The 18,533-nt window shown below is 53.8% G+C and overlaps 1 protein-coding gene across 3 annotated transcripts in view; it reads right to left on the reverse strand.

Annotated features, from left to right (window-relative positions):
- Nucleotides 1–1,571: 1,571 nt before the first annotated feature.
- The window catches only part of SCN5A (sodium voltage-gated channel alpha subunit 5), a 94,361-nt gene continuing 77,399 nt past the window's right edge, over nt 1,572–18,533 (reverse strand). For 2 of the 3 annotated variants that reach the window (XM_082745383.1, XM_082745385.1), the window contains 7 exons: nt 15,587–15,709; nt 13,375–13,656; nt 11,569–11,622; nt 10,913–11,054; nt 10,195–10,295; nt 8,358–8,628; nt 1,572–5,130 (listed from right to left, as the gene is read on the reverse strand). In XM_082745383.1, coding sequence (XP_082601509.1) covers nt 3,890–5,130; nt 8,358–8,628; nt 10,195–10,295; nt 10,913–11,054; nt 11,569–11,622; nt 13,375–13,656; nt 15,587–15,709 — 2,214 coding nt within the window. In that variant the 3' untranslated portion in view covers nt 1,572–3,889. Of the gene's footprint in view, nt 5,131–8,357; nt 8,629–10,194; nt 10,300–10,912; nt 11,055–11,568; nt 11,623–13,374; nt 13,657–15,586; nt 15,710–18,533 lie in introns of all 3 variants that reach the window. The other variant, XM_082745384.1, reaches the window with a different exon arrangement.

Raw genomic sequence — 18,533 nt, forward strand, 5'->3', positions numbered from 1 at the left:
AAACCACAGGGAGAAGGCTCAGCAAGGAGTACCCTTGCTGGAGGGTCTCCTTGACCTGCCTGCCTGGTGTGGGGAGGAGGAGCAGCACAGCCACCCTGTCTCTGTCCATGGGATGGGCAGTTTTGGGCCCTGGCTAAGATCATATTTACAGCGTGGCTGCAGGCTGCTCTTTTGTCCAAGACGGAACTGAATGGCCGTGGAATTGGCCTCAGGGTCAGCCCTGTTTTCATCCAGGGTCAGGGCAAGATTGTGTCTGCTGAATAAAATGGAATAAAATGGGCTTTGCAGGTGTTTGCAATAGTGGTATTCAGTGCTGTGACAAGGGCAGTACCTAGAGTGGGGGCAGGTGATGGGGAAGGGAGCTGGGTGGTCAGGGAAGGCTCCCAGAGGAGGTGACGTTAAGATGAGGCCCCTGGGTTGAGTGGAGAGGAGGCCAGTGTGTTCCTAGTGCAAGGAACAGCCGTTGGTAGGGTCTTGAGGAAGAAGAGCCTGGGTCCCTGAGGGTTGGAGAAAGAGGTGGTCACGGAGGCTGGTGGGGCTGGAGGCCCAGGTACCGCTTGCCTGGATCCCAAGGCAACAGGAAGCCAGCAAAGGGTTTCATCCAGGAGGCAGCCATCTTGGATGAAATCACTCTGGTAGCTGAGGGGAAAGGAAAGGAAGGAAGGAGTCCCTTACAGCAGGAGTGAAAGATGCAGACAAGGCAGGCCAGTAGGGCCTGGGCTGGCCAGGCGGTGAGGAGGATTCTGCAGTTGAAGATGGCCACTGTGGGACTCAGGCTGAGACAGACCAGCCCAGTGTTGGGTGGCTGGGCTTGAAAGCCATGCTGGTGTCCCAGGAAGCAGCTGGACGTGCCAGGCTGGGGTGCAGTGGTAGCAACTGGGCTCCATATCAAGGCTCCACTCTAAGCGTGGCTGCAGGAGGGGGGTGTAGTGGGGAGGGGCAGAGGGTGTTTCCTGCTCTCTCTTCCTGGAAGCAGGGCCCAAGATCAGTCAGATCCCAGAGGATGTGTCCCCTGAAGGAGGCAATGCCAGAGCCTGGAAGAAAGCCTGGACAACACCCCCAGAGGGGGCAGATGTCTGCTGAGTCAGAGGCCATGGAGTGGACCCATGAGATAGGACAGAGAGCCAGCCAGAAGGCGGCCTCTGCTGGCTGTGGAGCACTTTTGGTGGGGCGCTGGGGCACTGGGGCAGCAGTGAGGAGCCAGAGGAAGGTGCCACAGGTCCACCTGTGTTAACTCACAGACCATCTGGCTGTTCTCTGTGGCCTCACTCTTCCCAACCTTCTCCATTATGGAAGCCTCAAATGGCAGCCCTCGCCCTCCACAGTGCTCCAGATGAGGGTTCCTGGAAGGCAGGCCTCAGGTATCCCCACTTTTCCTAGACCAGCCACGCTCCCATCTGTTCTCCTTGGAAAATGAGGGGAAGTCCCACGTGGTTCTCGGGGTCTTATCCTGCCCCTGTCCCCGCACCACCACCGTCTCCCTGGCTGGTTTCAGGGGGAGATCTCCTCTTAGGCTCAGTGGGCCTCTGCCGCCGCCCTTGTCAAATCACAAGAACAGAGCCCAGGCCAGGTCATGTAAGCCATTTATTGGTTTGTTTTAAAAATATGTATCTTATTTATACACAGAGTTTGGTGAGAAGTGCTCAGTTAGCTCAGACAACAGCTGGCACTTGATGCTCCCTCCTTTTTCTACCCTCTTCCCTCTTACTGGTCATCGTGCCATTCTGGGAAAAAGAAAATGAGAGCCACGCTAAAAGCTAAGGAGTCAGGCCTAGCTTATCCAGCCTCAGCCACAGCCCTGGGCACCTGTGTCAGGGCTCCCAGGCCTTACACACACACACACACACACACACACTTGAAACCACAGCCCCCTTCCGGCCACCTGGGCAGCCAGCAGGCCTGCACTCCCAAACCGCGTTCCCGCCCCTGCAGTGGGCGCCGAGTGCCAGGGAGGGGCACACACCGCTCCGAGCCTTGAGAGCAAAGCACAAAGAGCTACAAAAATAAGATTTCCACTCGGAGAAGTGTGTCTGGTATGGTCAAAACCACATCCCGCACTGGACTCAGGGGAAACACGGGAGAAGAGAGATCACTGGGGTGGGTGGGGGGACGGGGGCTAGGGTAGCCACCAAGGGAACTCGGGGCAACAGAAAGAAACGTAATACTTGACTCGCCAGCAATGCCCCCTCGGCACTGCCACGAGCTCATGAACGTCCAGCCCTCTGACAGCTCGGCGAGGTAGGTGAGGAGCAGCGTTTCCAGCTTCCGGGGCTGCCCAGAGGCGGGTGGCGGCTCTGCTGGAGAGCTGGGATGGGCGGGCAGCTGAGCCCCTGCCTGCTCAGTCTCCACCAGCCAACACTGTCACTCTCAGGGAGACAGGTCTCTTCATTTAAAGATTTGCATATGCTAAATAGGATTGTCAGCAGCTCAAGAAGCCCTGGGGGTAACTGGACTAGAAAAAGTATTTTTCCCTGAAAAGGCCTTCTCACGAGACCTGTGGAGGGCCTGGACCCTGCCCCAGGTTGCCTGTGGCTGGTGCCTCCGGGACCCCAGGCTGAGCCCAGAGGGGCTGCTCCGGGGCCACATGGCTCCCTTTCCCAAGGTTGCCCACAGTCCATTCCCCTCCCAGGGCAGGGAAGTGTCTGACCCTCCCAAGGCTCCTTCCCGGTACAGGGCCCACGCTGCCCTCCCCACTCTGTCTGGAGAGTTGCTGGGCACCACACAGGAGTCCTCCCCCCCACTCCCCCTCACCCCCCCCACACATGGTGAGAGGCAGAAAGGTCTGGAAAGAAAGCTCAGGTCATGACAACAGATTCCATTCTTCAGATGCGCTGGGGTCCCACGGTGGAGGGCTGTTCAGCTTCTTAGCCCTCGTGGCACGGGGCTCAGACTTCTCTCCCTGGCCTGTGCGGCGGGGTCTGCCGGGTTCAGGAGCAAGGACAAGCTGGGGGCCAGGCCAAGCTTGGGGCTGGTTTCCTCATGCCCTTCCCTTTAATGTTAATACTCACACAGAAGGCCAGGTTCTCCTGGGAAGAAAAGGCAATGTCAGCGCCTAGGACCAGCCCTGGGACCCCGGTTACTCTCTTCTGGAAGCTTTGTATTTTCGTAGAAATGACCCCAGTATGGCCTGCATAAAAACACAGGGGGCAAACAGGACCCTGGGGACAAGGGAAGGCCAGAGTGAGCCCCCACTGACAAGAACCCTTCTGCCTGAGGCTCGGGTGAGGGGAGCTTGGGCTGCGTGTGGCCGGTGTCTGGCCTCTGTGTGTGGACTCTGTGCAGACACTGGGGGAGGAGTGGGGTTCAGCGCCTCCGGTGCCACAGCCCACGCAGCAGGGGAACCCCTTCCGGCCCCGGGGCTGTGAGGGCCTGTGGGAGCCACACTGGGTTGTACTTTTGCATTGAGAAGAAAGTTCCGGCAGCTTCACAGACACTCTCGTTGGGAGTTAAGAAAAGGCAGTGTGAACTGCTGCCGATGTCCATGGAAAAAACATTAGTTCTTCGCTCAAGTAAAAAAATATCAAATATAATAAATTTATGAAAGCCCATTCACAACATCTACAGTCTCAGTTTTGTGTTTCTTCTCAGCAGTTGAGATGGTAGAGCTTTTCAGAGCCCCAGGATGTGGCCTGACTGGCCCCGGCCACCGGCGTGGGCAGGGCCTCCAGTGTCAGGCCACCCTGAATGGTCAGCTTGGCCACTTGCTTCTGGCTGTCAGCGTGGGTGCCACCAAACTCTGCCTTGTCGAGCCGTGGGGCCGAGGCTCATCGCTCACACCCCGAGCCCGAAGCAAGGAAGGCCCAGCAGATGCTGGCTTGTGGCCACAGTCACGTGAGCTGCGAAGCAACAGGCTGCGCCCCCGGTGCATCCTGGACCGCCGGGTTGCCACTCACACGATGGACTCGCGGTCCCTGTCTGGGGACGGGGGGAAGTCCGCGAGATCCTCGCTGCGGCTGTAGTCGGACACCCGCACCTGGGGGTTATCACTGGTGGCCCTGGTGACGCTGTCATAGGAGGGCGGGAAGGATGTGGAGGAGATGGAGGAGCTGGAGGGTGGGCCGAAGCGCTGGGAGAAGTTCTCGTTCATCATGTAGGCAATGAGGCCCTCTTGCTCAGGGGCATCCTCATCAGAGAGGCCGCTGCTGCCCGCCTGCTGGCGGAAGAGGAAGGAGGCGTGCTTCATGGAGCGCTGCAGCAGATGCCTCCGGAAGGCCCGCTGGATGATTGTGGCTGACACCTCTTCGTGCTTGCGCCGGAGTGTGGTGGTGATAGGCTCGTAGGAGATCTTGGACGGGTTAGCCGCCATGAACTTCTCCTCCATCTGGATCTTCAGGGCATCCATCTCCCCAGACTCACCCAGGACCCTCTTGGTGAAGGCAAAGAGGATGTCCATGCAGTGGATCCGGTCCCCGCTCACCATGGGCAGATCCATATTGATGAGGTTTATCTGGTTGGGCTTGGCGATGCGCAGCGGCTCAGACAGGGCATCGGCAAAGTCAGACAGGGCCGAATACTCGATGAACTGGGTGGCCTCTGGGTCGAACTTCTCCCAGATCTCATAGAACATGTCAAAGTCATCCTCACTCAGAGGCTCGGTGCTCTCCTCCGTGGCCACGCTGAAGTTCTCCAGGATGATAGCGATGTACATGTTGACCACAATGAGGAAGGAGATGATGATGTATGTGGTAAAGAAGAGGATGCCTACGGCCGGACTCCCACAGTTGCCCCGGGAGCCATTGCTGTTGGGCAGATTGGGGTCACAGTAAGGGGGTCCTGTGTTGAGGATAGGACTGAGGAGGCCATCCCAGCCGGCTGACGTGGTGATCTGGAAGAGGCACAGCATGCTGTTGGCAAAGGTCTGGAAGTTGAACATGTCGTCAATGCCAGCCTCCCATTTGACATAAGCAAAGTTGGCCATGCCGAAGATGGAGTAGATGAACATGACGAGGAAGAGCAGCAGCCCTATGTTGAAGAGGGCAGGCAGGGACATCATGAGGGCAAAGAGCAGTGTGCGGATCCCCTTGGCCCCTCGGATCAGCCTGAGGATGCGACCGATTCGGGCCAGGCGGATGACTCGGAAGAGTGTTGGGGAAAAGAAGTACTTCTGGATGATGTCTGAGAGCACAGTACCTGTGGGAAACAACAGAGACCATGGCCACCTGTGCACCTCTGTCCTCCCTCTCGCCCTGTGTCACTGGATGGGTCTCAGTATGGCACGGAGCTAAGGGGAGGAGGCCCCTTCAGGAGGACCAAGTTAATGGGGGCGTGCAAGGACCCAGCATCCTCCCATCTCTCTGGGGCTCCATTTCTCATTTATGATCCAGAAAATGAGATGCACAGTACCCACACATTTTCCAAAGTGCCTTCCCAGATCTCTTGTCCCTTAGCCTTCTGAGAACACCTGCACAGTAAAGACATACTGGGCCCATCTTCTAGATCCTGGGTTCTGAGGCCTCAAGGTGGCCTAGCTTGGATCAGAACTCGGGCTTTTCAGCTCTTCATTACTCAAAGTGTGGTCCGAGGACCAGTAGCCCTGGGATCTCCTGGGCTGATTATCAGAACTGTGGATTCTCAGTTTCACCCGTAGTCCCACTGCATTTTAATAAGCCCAGATGATTCATGTGCTCATGGAAGGGCAAAAAGCACCGGCCTACAAGTCTGTGTTCTCCACTACACCGTGCCTGTCACAACTCAGCATTTCTGCCATCGTTACTGTCATCCTCCCAGCCCTGCTAGCTTCCGGGGCTTCCTCTTGGTCTCTTTTGACAACTCTGGGTTTGGAGTTTCAAGAAGCAGGCATATAAGTTATAGGAGAAAGAGTGAAAAAAACTCTTTGTATTGGCCCAAGTGACCATTCTAGATTCCTCATGTAAGCATGTCACCAGCTGTCATGTGTCATGTTTACTGTCAATAAGCCACTGGCCTGAGCATTTTAGATCCATCCATTTAGCCCTTCCGGTCACCCGAGGAGGTAAGAGGATACCATCGTCCTCATTTTCCAGAAGTGGGAACTGAGAAGTGAAGTAACTGACCTAAGCTGTCACCTTGTCAGTGAGATGCTGGGATTCGACTCAGACCCTGTGGCTCCAAGTGGAGCTGTTAGCCAAGTCCTTCCAGTACAGCCAGGCACCAGGACCCGTAGGTGCTTCTGAGGTACATGACGCACTTTCTCCCAAAGCTCCCCACAACCACCCCTCATTGGCCCTTGCAGCTGCTGACATCCTGCATTCTCTAAAGCTTCTCTCCAGTCCCACCCGGCATGCTCACCCTCACCCCTGTCTGGGACCTCCCAGAGCATTTCCTGACCCTGCATCCAGCTTCTAACCATCTCTCTGTCACCACAGCTAGCCCCTGCCTCAGCCCCTGCGTTTTCCTCTGAGGTCACCAAAGGCATGGGCTGTATGTACATGGGCAGCAGAAAGAGGAAAAGTCAGCCACTCCATGGCAGAGTTTCATGGCGGAGGGGTCAAGAGTTTGGGCTCTGAGCACAGGCAACAAAAAGGAAAAATAACCTTGATGAACTGGGACTTAATCAAAACAAAAATTCTGTGCTTCAAGAAACCACCACCAAGAAAGTGACATGACAACCCACAGAATGGGAAAGAATATTTGCAAATTGTGTATTAGATAAGGGACTGGTGTCCAGAATATATAAAGAACTCTTACAATTCAACAATAAAAATGCAAGTAAGCTGATTAAAAAAATAAGCAAAGGATTTGAATAGACCTGTCTCTAAAACATTTCTTCTGTTATAGACCAAGACACACCACAGGAAGTCATCAATCAGCACATGAAAAGATGCTCAGTATCGTTAGTCATTAAGGAAATGCACACCAAAACCTCAATGAGATGATCATGTCATATCTGCCAGCGTGGCTGTGGTAAGAAATTATAGACAGTAACAAGTGTTGGTGGGGATGTGGAGTCACTGGAACCCTTCTACATTGAGGGTGGGAATGTAGAGCGGGGCACCTGCTTTTGAAAACAGTTTGGCAGTCCTTCAAAATCTTAGATGAGTGGTTTCAGGGGCTGGGGAGAGGGAAAATGGGAAATGACTGCTAAAAGGGTGCAGAGTCTCTGTTGGAGGCAAGGGAAATATTCTAAGATGAGATGTAGCGGTGATGGTCACACAACTCTGTGAGTATACTAACAACTACTAAATCATAAACTTAAAAGGGTAAATCTTAAGGTATGTGAACTGTATCTCAATAAAGTTACTATTTAAAAAGGGGGGGCACTTGAATGGCTCAGTTGGCTGAGCGTCCGACTCTTGATTTTGGCTCAGGTCACGGTCTCAGAGTGGTGAGATGGAACCTCGTGTTGGGCTCTGCGCTGAGTGGTGAGTCTGCTTCAGATTCTCTCTCCCCTCTCTCTGCCCCTCCCACCTCCCTGCTCTCTCATTCACTCAATAAATAAATACATAAATAACAAAAATAAAAGAGGATTTGAACCCTGAGGTCAAACAGACATGGACGTGTTTTATGGCTTGAATGGTTGACTCTCACCAAATTTGTATGTTGAAATTCCAACTCCCAAAGATGATGGTATTAGGAGGTGAGACCTTTGGGAGGTGCTGTGGTAATGAGGGTGGGGCCCTCATGAGTGGGATCAGTGCCTTATAAAAGAGACCCCAGAGAGCTCCCTTGCCCCTTCTACTTTGTGAGGACATAGTCAAGAGGGTGCTGGTTATGAACCAGGGGAAGGACACTCACAAGGAGACATGACCACGCTGGTGCCTTAATCTTGGACCTTCAGCACCCAGAACTGTGAGAAAGGAATTTCTGGTGTTTATGAGTTACCCAGTCTGGTGTTTGGTTATAGCAGCCCGAACAGATGGAATGTGAATCCTATCTCTTCTGTTCCTAGTTGGATGATCTCCTTGCCTCAAGGTAGACTTTGTAAGTTCAATTGCACAAGGCGGGTGATGTCTGAAAGAGTCTGGCACACATCTTCGTGGCTAAACCCTAGAATTTTCCATTTCCAGGCATCAGTTCTACCCTAGAGTGCTACCTGTTCCCATCCCTGGAGACTCATCTCACCCTAGGAAAGTCTCTTCTTCCTTTCACCTTTCCCTTGGGAGGGCCGGGAAGCCTGTCCAGCTCCAACTACCTTTCCCAGATTCATCCTTGAAGCTCTCACAGAGCATCCCATGGAGGGTGTGCTGGCTGCTCTGTCAGGATGGCCCCCCTGGCCTGAGTGGGCCTTCCCAGACAAGTTCTCTGTGGAGGTGAGTGTGCGTGTGTGTGTGTGTATGTGTGACAGGGAGAGGTGTGGAATGCAGCGGAAACAACAAAGGAGTCTAGTACATTGGCATTAAGTACAGACACAGCACAGGAGGAAAGGCCTGCATACCCACCCACTATGGAGAGGATGACAACCACGAAGTCAAAGATGTTCCAGCTGTTGGTGAAGTAATAGTGACGGAGGGCAGCCATCTTGATGATACACTCGCCTGTGAAGATGGCTACAAAGAGCAGGTTGATCTTGGCTAAGATGTTGACTTTCTCTGGGCTCTGGTCATCTGTCTCCACCATCATGGTCACCATGTTCAAGCAGATGAGAAACATGATGGTGACATCGAAGGCCTGCTTAGTCACAATGTCGAACAGGAAGCCCTGGTACTTGTTCTGGAAGGAGGGGCAAAGGATGGGTTCAGCTGGGACCTCAGATAGGCCTATTGATGCCCCTCAGCCCAGACCATCCACTCTGCCTCTCCACCCTCTGGTGAGACCGTTAGGGTGAGAGGAGGTCACGAGGCTGAAACAGCCTGGCTCTCCTGCTTCTAGGCCCAGCCCTCGGGCTCTCTCTTCCCTGAAGTCTTTTCTGAACCTTCAGGAAAGATTTCTCCTATCGGGACCTTCCCTAACACATCATCGTTCGCTGTGCTTCTCTTTTTTGCACCCACTGTCTGATGGCTCAAGGTCAAATTTAAAGTTCAATCCTAGTAATTGGTCCTCAGGTTAACAAATTCTCTCCATCCTTTATGAAATTGATTGTTTATTCAATTAACTATATTTAAGTGTCTTTAATCGTTAGCCACCTCAGATTATCTGGGGAAAGAGAGAAAACTATAACACACACACACACACACACACACACACACACACACAACTAACATAAACCAAAGCATGGTGAAAAGCTAGGAATTAGATAAAATTGATGAACTGGATTAAAAACCTGGTACAGTCACTTCCTAGCTAGTGATTTGGGTTATGTCACCTAATTACTTTGAGTACTGATCCCCTCCCCCCCATTTTTTGAAGAATGGCTTGGTCAGGCAAGGGAGTCAGTCTCACAGGGGACTGAGTGTCCCTCCTGGCACCACCTGCCAGGGGACTCAGGCTGAGTCCGTCCCCTGAAGGAAGAGGCTGTGAATGGGGGTGGGTAGACAGAGGCTGCCTTGCTCTCACACTCTGGCAGGGGAAGAGGGCGCACTCAGAGGAGAAGGACTCCCATGGGAGGGGGCCCTCCTGGTTGGAACAGCTGCCCATGCCTTCCTCACTTCCTTCAGGAGTCTGAGATGCCTGACAGAGCCCCTCCGTCCCTGCACTGACCCACTGACCGATGGCCCTGGTTGATTTTTTTTGGGGGGGGGGGATTAAATTTTGAAGCAGTTTCATGTTCTTTCATTCTTTTACATTAAATACCATCAGATTAAAAATGCCCAAATAAAAATGTTCATATTAAAATATCATATATCATATTTTAAAGAGTATTGATTTTTCACAGCCCAGTTTTCAACACTTCCTCAGTCTCTGAATAGATCAAATACATGATAAGTCTTCTTTGTGGTCTTCCTGGCACTTTTTCTAGCCTTTTGGGTCCAAACCCCACTCCTGACATCGGCAAACTGTTTGTGGTACTATAGAGAAAGGATTAAACAAGATGTCAAATCCTGTGTTATTTTCCTTAATACATTCTTGGAGCAACTTTCCCAAACTTTTCAGATTTCCATTTTCTGTAGTGTAAAACTGCTTCCAGTGATATCATCCTATAAAAACTCTATTGATTAATGAATTTGAAAAGTACATATTTAAGAATTTTTACTATTAAGGAAATAGACAAATCTGAGTGGACAGTTTGGGCAAGCTCACTTAGGCTTTCATTGGAAAATTCAGTAGTCCTGGGGTTTGGGGTTTCCCAGGCCCCCCCAGCCCAACTCTCCACTCTTGCTGAATCAGAAGCTGGCTCACCAGGGGCCTCGGAATGGGCTTCTGGGGTTTCTTGGAGCCCAGCTTCTTCATGGCGTTGTAGTACTTCTTCTGCTCCTCGGTCATGAAGATGTCCTGGCCCCCTAAGTGCAGAGAGACAGCACCAGACTCATTTTGCGGTTCTGAGGGGCTCTGGCATGGGGCATATAGGAATCTTGCCTCCTTGATTTGGGTGCCTTGGCCAGCCTCCTCCTCACTTCTTCTCCTGGTGGAAAGGAGTATGTCCCTATCCTGCACCAGAGAGTCCTCCCCAAATCTGCTTTTGCAGGGTCCCTGTCTCCCTTTACTCTGAGGCCTCTCTGGCTTTGGGAGGTGCAAATCCAGTCCCCATCCCCCACCCTCTCCTCTGTTCAGCTCAGCCACCCTGGACGTTCTCTCTGCCTAGCTGGTAGCGCTGAAGAGACCCCAGGCCACTGTTTCAATTTTGGACTGGGTGAGTAGTCCCATCCCTCAGCCCAGCTCCTCTCAGGAGCCTCCCGGGTCAGGTAGGCTAGGGCAGGCATGGCATCCCTCCTTTCACTCTTACGGGTTGGGGGGCTGTTATGTCAAGGACACATCCCTCTCCCACCCACTCCAGCAGCATAGGAGGAAGACCGGTTGTCTCCAGCAGGAAGGCAGAATGGGGCCAGGGCCAGAATGGCTCCTCAGTCCCCTGGTACCCAGCCCTCCCCTGCTGGCCCACGGGGAGCAGGTGCTCTACGCATCTTTTTCTTCTGTTGGTTGAAGTTGTCGATGATGACACCGATGAAAAGGTTCAGGGTGAAGAAAGACCCGAAGATAATGAAGATGACGAAGTAGATGTACATGTAGAGGTTGTATTCCCACTGGGGCTGCTCTTCATACTGAGGGGGAGAAGCCAGACACAGGAGTCAGGCTGGCAGGAATGGGGCAGGGCTGCCTGGGAGAGAGGGTGTGTCTGGAGCGAGGGCACCAGCCCAGGGCTGCGTGTCTGTGTCTGTGTATGCAGAGCGGGCCAGGGCGGGCAGGGCCGGAGTTCAGAAGAGTGATGGCTGGGGGCTGACACTGTGATGGGCTAGGGTATAAGGACACAGAAGAAACTTGATCTGCGTCTTTATTCCTTCCACCCGGTCTCTTCTTGGGTAAGACCAAGATTCACGTAAATTACAGTGAAGTTAATTGGAAAGATATTTGAGGATTTGGGGTTCCTTGGGAGATCATGCAACTTTGCCCCAGGGCCTGGCCTGGGCCTTCCAGGGCCTTCTCAACTGCAGGCTGACACAGGACACTGGCCCTTATGGGGTGGGCTGTTGGGTGTGGGCACTGAGGCGCTAGAGGCCAAGCGTTCTGGAGCCTCAGTTGCCTGACTTGGTGGGAGAGGCCAGCATGGTTACCTACCCCTCTGGAGTCCACAGCTGCATACATAATGTCCATCCAGCCTTTAAATGTTGCCTGGAAGGAAAAGACAAGAGTAAGAATCAGTGAACTTGCATCTATTGAGCTATGAGGGGCTCTTGTCCGGACAGATGAGGTCAGGCAACAGCTTCCTACGAGAAGCAAGCATTGTGCCCTGGCCCTTTGGCCGGGTCCACACATGGCTATGTGGTCAGGAAAAGGCCTTGTTCAGGGCTGGAGGAGGAGGGGAGGCTGGCTGAGCTCATACCCTAAAGAGGCCGTGGAGTGGGTTAAGAAGTTTCTTGAAGTTGGCTAGGAGATTGAGGAGGCCTGAAGGAGGTCTGCCTATCAGATCTACCTTCATTCCAGATTCTAAAACGATGCAGTCCTACAGCAGATGTCAGCGACAGAGCGGTAGATCCCCGTCCTGACCTGGTCCCCTCTGTCGTGCACCTCAGAGCAGCCTATGGCTTCTGCTCTGTGGCCTCTCAGGATGGCCCTGAAGCATGCCCACCTCCCCTCATACTTAAGGGGAGTCCTTTTGCCAGTGATGTGTTGGTAAGTGGCTAACAAATGGTTTTCCAGAAGAAAACAAAGCCCTGATTGTTGTGTTTGCCAGTTTCTCTGGGTAAACACTCCCGCCACGGTCAGTTTCAAGTTACCAACAGGCTGTTACTGAACACAGATGTGGGAAGAGACACATAGGAGTGGGGCTTTGTAGTCTCCACTGTATGGTTACAGCACATATGATCAACCTCAGGGGCATACATGATAATAGGTGGTAATAGTGAATTTTGTTTTAAATTTTATTTTTTAAAGTAATCTCTACACCCAACATGGGGCTTGAACCTACCATCCTGAGGTCAATAGTGGCATGCTCCTCTGACTGAGCTGGCCAGCCACCCTGTGATTTTGTTTTAATATCACTTAATGAATTATAAGTTTATAACATCTGATTTTTAACCATGGCTTGCAAAATATCTGAAAATGCAACAATCAGCTCCCATGAGCCCACACAAGACTGCTGCCCCAAGGCAGCAGAGGAGGTGGCCAGATGCCACAGGGTTCTGCTGTTGGCTGCGCCATCCGCCCCAGCCTGGGCTGCTATGAAGATTCTGGAAGAACTTGAGAGACATGCTTGGTGGTGAGGCTGACTATCCAGGGGGTCTCACGTTTGTCCTCGGCAAAAGCCAATCCTGCCCCAAGCCTCCTTTCAGGGTACAACTGCCCATACAAACTTTCATGTCTGAGAGTTCTTCGGACACAGGCAGGGCAGATGGGGAAACTGAGGCTGCCCCAGAGCAGGCAAGATACTTCAGCTCCCCGTGCCAGGAAGCCCTGTCTGGTGCAGAGAGGGCTGGGTATGCTCTGGAAACCAGCTGCTGGAGAGCACCCAAGGTGACGAGATGCTTGTCATCTCGTAACAGAAGGCTGGAGTCACTGTGTGGCTAATAGTTCAGTCTCTGTGTGTCTCTGGTCTTTGATTTTTAACCTGTGTCATCACACTGCCAAATTGGTAGCGTGAGGCTGTCAACTTGGCCACTGGCTGGGGAGCTGGGTCTGCCTCAGTGCTGAACCCCCATGCCATGCTTCTTAGAGAATGTGGCACCTGTTCTAGAATGGAAAATCCAGGGACTTGCCAAGGAGCCAAAAAGTCCTAGAGTATCCTTAGCTTCCTTTGGGCAGAGTGACCCTATTGTGAGGACCCAGAGGGGACCCACTGTCCCCCTCCTGCCCACACTGTGGGTGAAGGAGCCTGTTGCTGGACAGCCAGTAGGAGGAAGGAAGTCTCTCCCCTCCAGGACTTACCACCTGCAGAAGGGCCAGGTACCCGGCCCCCACGTTGTCAAAGTTGACTTTCACCTTGGTCCAGTACAGTTCACCAGTCACGTTGAAAGACTCACAGTCGCTCTTGTTGTTCACAATGGTGTAGTTCAAAGGTAGGTCTCCCTCAGTCTGGTTGATGCATCTCCCAAACTTCCCCGCGAAGAGGTTCACGCCCATGATGCTGAAGATGAGCCAGAAGATGAGGCAGACGAGGAGGACATTCATGATGGATGGGATGGCGCCCACCAGGGCATTGACCACGACCTCAAGTGGACAGAGAAGAGGCTCTGTTCCTGGGAGTGCCCAGAGCATATGCCCTTTTCAAGATGCGCCTACCCATGCCCCTACTTCCCCCACTTAACTCCACCCTACGTGGAAGCCCTGATGGGGAATAAAAGGAGAGATGATCGGGGGTTGGTGGGGGGGGGTAGAGAACACACACACTTTTTGTTGTTTTTGCACACTAATGTCTGCTGCAACTCCGGAAACTCTGCCTTTCCCTTCTGGTCCTGCCCTGAATTCATGACCTCCACACTGAATTTTCAACAGGGTCTCTCTAGTTAAGTATGCCAGCAGTCTGATGGGAAAGGGCCTCCAGAGACACAACTTTGAGCTAAGTTTCTGGTTTATTTTAAGGTTGCTGTTACTAGGAAGGATGGGTGTTCTCCCTAAAGGATGCCCCGGGGACCTCTGTGAGGCATGTCTGGTGGGGGCATTGGCAGTTCTCCAACACTGTGGTGAGAGCCCAGCTGAGAGGGCGGGGGTGGTGGTGGTCTGGTGTGGGCCCTCCCTGGGCCTCTGCCTTCCCGCGAGCAGCTCTCTGACCCCGTGGAGCCCTGGTGTTGGTCTTGTCATCGAAATTCAGAGCAACCCAGGGAGGCTTCCTTGGCAAAGGCATACAGTGGGCTCTGCTCCCCTGAGGGCTGAGTGTCCAACCATCCTGGAGCCAGGAAGGTGTTTGACTGGAAGTGACGCTGGTGTGGGGCCATATGGTGAGCATGGGGCTGGGACGGGTGATGTGGACACGTGCAGGTGAGGAGGGTTCCCTTGTCCCCAGCAGGCATGATGAACAGGGTGGAAACCATGGAGGTGGCTCATGGCGGACAGCCCCAGCAGAGGCACTCATGGCTACTTGCATCTCCTCCATAGCCCTTGGGAATCAAATGCCCTTAATCCCAAGAGACATTGAACTTGGGGTGGGATGATTCACTTGTGAATGCTTTCGCACCAGGAATAAGTGACCTGTTTCCCTCATAGGGGTGTGGGCAAAGTTTGAAACCATCAACAAAATGGGGGCTGTGGGATGGAGCCTGCTGGGTCAGCAAGAGACACAGAGGTGTGGCTGATGAAGCCGCAGCAGAACTGCGCAGGTTTTGTAAAAAAACAAAAAACACATGTGCACACAAATGCACACACATGTTTGTTTTCTTGCTATGTATTATGGGGTAATGTTTTTTCTTGGTGAGGTTTTTATTTAATTTTATTTTTAAAAGATTTTATTTATTTACTTGACACAGAGAGAGAGAGAGAGCACAGCAAGGGGGAGTGGGAGAGGGCAGAGGCAGGCTCTCTGCTGAGCAGGGTGCCTATGTGGGGCTTGATCCCAGGACCCTGGGATCATGACCTGAGCTGAAGGCAGAGGTTTAACCAACTGAGCCACCCAGGCGCCTTGGTGGGGCTTTTAAAGTTGTCTTATATGCACATATTCTTTGGTGAAATTTGATGACTTAAAAAATGCATAGGGCTCTGCACTTAGAGATCAGTGTGAAAGAGTTTGCTAAGTAAATGCCAACCGCTGTGTGATGGTGAGGGTAGAGCTGCTCCCTCCTTGTTTCCTTCACCTTGACTGGCACAGCCGTGCTGCCCATGGCAGACCAAGAAGACAGCCTGTGTCTGCCAGGAGGAGGGCACACAGGCGGGCCCGTGGAGGCAGAGCACACACACAGATGGCCCCCCGCCCCAGAGCGGAAGCAGGAGGTGGCAGGCCTAGGGGGAGGGGTCTCACCGCTCTCTACCCTTTGGGTGCCTGTGAGCCCAGCAGCACTCCTCCTAGAGATTTGGCACCCTGCCCCTACAGGCTGGGGGGCCACAGTCCCAGCTTTGGGCTGGGCTTCTCAGTCAGCCAGTGGACCTGGGTTGTCTCAGTGGAGTCGCCTCCCACTGCCCTGGCAGGAAGGCAGTCACCCTCCCTTACCCTCATGCCCTCAAACCGTGACAGGGCTCGCAGGGGTCGGAGCGCACGCAAGGTCCGCAGCGATTTGATGGGGCCCATCTCGGCAAAGCCCAGGGTGTTGGCTACCAGGCTGATCAGGGAGACCTGTGGGAGGTAAGGTGGGCATGAATGCCGTGGGGACAGCTCTAGAGACGGGTGGTGGGTCTCCCAGCCCACCTAAAGCAAGGCCAGTGTGAAGAGCCAGCAGGCTTTCCCCATCTCTAGTCTGTGCTATTTCCAGTGGCATCATCTTTGTGGCCGCCACGCACTGGGCTGGCCTTCCTGGGCCAAGGAGCCTGGGGGTGAGACTAGTGTGTCCCAGCTTTCAGATCTTTGCTGAGAGCGAGCTTGCTCTGTGCACTCACTAACCCGTGGACTTGGGATGCATTCTTCCTGTTCTATGGATAGAAACCTGAATTCCCAAGCCAGCCACTGCACGGAGGAGCTGGCACACAAAGCCTGGGCTTTTGGTCCCCACCGACCCTCCTTCGAGTCAGATTCTTGGGCCTCCCCAGCCTTCCCCCAAAGAAGTCTCTTCTTGGTAAGGAAGGATGGGCCTCGGCTGACTGTGAGTGGACAGACAATCCTGGGGCTCTCCCCCAAAGCCGGACTTTGCAACATCAGACATCTTGGAAGGTGGGACACGTGAGCAGGGACTCTGCAGCCCAGCGACCAGCTCTGGCCAGTCTGTCCCCTCGTTCCCAGCAGTTTGCCCCCATTGTCTGTGCCACCGAAGCTTGTGCACCTGCCCCACACAGAGCCCTTCCATCTCAGCTGAGGGCCACTCCATCCTTCCAGCTGCTCCGGCCACAAGCCTTGGCGTTATCCCTGCCTCCTCTCTGTCTCTCACACCCTCCGTCCACCCCGGCAGGATTTCCTGTTGGCTCTGCCTTCAAAATACATCAGAAGTCCAAATACTTCTCACCACTGCCACTGCCACCATCCTGGCCAGGCCACTGTCCTCTCTCCCCTGGACAGCCGCCACGGCCTCCTGACTCTTATGCCTGCCACTGTGGGTGCCCCACCCCCACCCCCTGGACTCCTCCAGTAAGAGGAGTCACTTCATGCCACTCTCATGCTTGGAGTGTCGCAGTGCCTTCCCACTTCATTCTAAATAAAAGCCCATGGTTTTCTATGGTGGCGCCCTGCTCTGCCCCTTGCCATTCCGCCTCATCTGCTGCTTTTCCTTTCCCCACTGACTCTGCTCCAGCCACTTGGCCTCCTTGCAGTTCCTCAAGTATGCCAGGCATGCCCCACCACAGGACCTTTGCACTGCTGTTCCAATCTCTGTGTGGAAGGTTCTGCCTGGCTAACCCCAGCTTCCTTCACATTTGCTCCAGTGTCATCTCAGTGAACCCAACCTGGTCAGCCTATTTAAAGTTGTCATCTATACCCTCCCCTTGCTGGCGTCCTGGCTCTCTTAATCCCCTTTCGTTCTCCGCATCTTATTTCTCCCTGGTACACGTCAGCTTCTGAGTGTAAAGCTGGCTTACTGGGTACGTTTATTGTTTGTGGTTGCCTTCCTCTATGTAAGCAGAGGTTTTAGTCTATTTTGGTCCCCGAGATCCCCAGCACTTACGATAGTAGATACCCAATAGTATTTATTGAAAAAAAAAAAAAAAAGCAGGGATTGATTCTGGAAATAGCCTTTTCCAGACCCTGGAGCCTGAAGATGGCATTTCCCGTGAAGTGAGGGGGCAGCAAGGCCCTCATCAGGAAAGCTGGATTCCAGCCTCCACTTCCTTCTCCTCGACCTTGGGCAAGGCCCCTCTCTGCTGAGAGCTTCAGTTTCCTTGTCCACAGGTTCACTCTCCAGTTCTGGGACTGGACGGGAAGCACTGGACAATCCCTTTTGCCCAGCCTCAGTCCTGAGTTCCTCAGGGGGGTGTCTTGGGGGGCTTTCCCAGAGTCCTTGCAAACCGTCACCTGCCTTCCCTGAGGAGAGTCGTTCAGCAGGCCCCACTTCCCAAGAAGCTGCTGGGTGAGGAGCCTCAGGGCAGAGCTGCCAGGATCCCGGGCCCTCTTACAGCCCCAGGGCAGGAGGCTTCTGGGTCCTCTCCTTCCTCTCAGGGAGGCTCTGAGGACCCCAGGCTAGAAGGGCAGCTAGACTTCCCTCCTGCTCTCTCTGTCCTCCTAGCACCCCTCCCCCCAACATTAGCATCCTCTCAGTCACTGGGGTGATAGAAAGAGGCTTGAACCAGAAGCCCAAGGATCTGGATCTGTGTCTCTACACACACTCTAGCCCAAGGAGCCTCTCCTGCTATGGCCACCCATGGGCTGACCTTCCACCTGGGCTGAACCCCTCCTCCCTTTAGCCTCTGAGTGGGAGGTGGGGGCTGAACAGATGCTTGGGCCTCGTGTGCAACCATGGGAAGGACAGCCCCTGCTGGTGGGCAGAGCCTGAGGCCAAGCCCGTGTGCCCTCTGGAAAGCCTTCTGGGTCTGCAGATGCTGACCCACGTTCCATTCCACAGGACCCTCCACCACCAGACGGTGAGCCTCACCGGAGCCCTCCATCTCTGCCTGTTCCCTCTGCCCTCAGGCCACTCCACACTCGGTTCTCATTTTCCCCTCCGGTTATTCTCCCACTCACCTGTGCTCAGGAGCCCCGTGGGGCCCTGCGCTCACCCTGCTTGGTACCCAGCAGTGTCCTGGGGCCTGGGTGGCTGTGGGGCAGAGGCCTCCCATTCTATCTGCCAACTGGGTGCTCAGAGGAAATGCCACCTCCTGTCCTAGACCCTCCCTGGACAGGCAGAAAAGCTGTGCCAGCTACCCAGTTGTCCAGGGGAGCAATCCAGAGCCCCTTAGTCACAGGTGACTACACCCCTCTCTCACCTTCCCCCAGTGGTACCTTCTCCCTGAGCCCAGAAGATTCTGCCCCTCCCTGCCCAGAATCCCTTCACCAGCCTTGTCCCCTCTGGCCTTTGGCT

This window comes from Mustela nivalis (assembly GCF_964662115.1).
Source record: "Mustela nivalis genome assembly, chromosome: 1".
NCBI lineage: Eukaryota > Metazoa > Chordata > Mammalia > Carnivora > Mustelidae > Mustela > Mustela nivalis.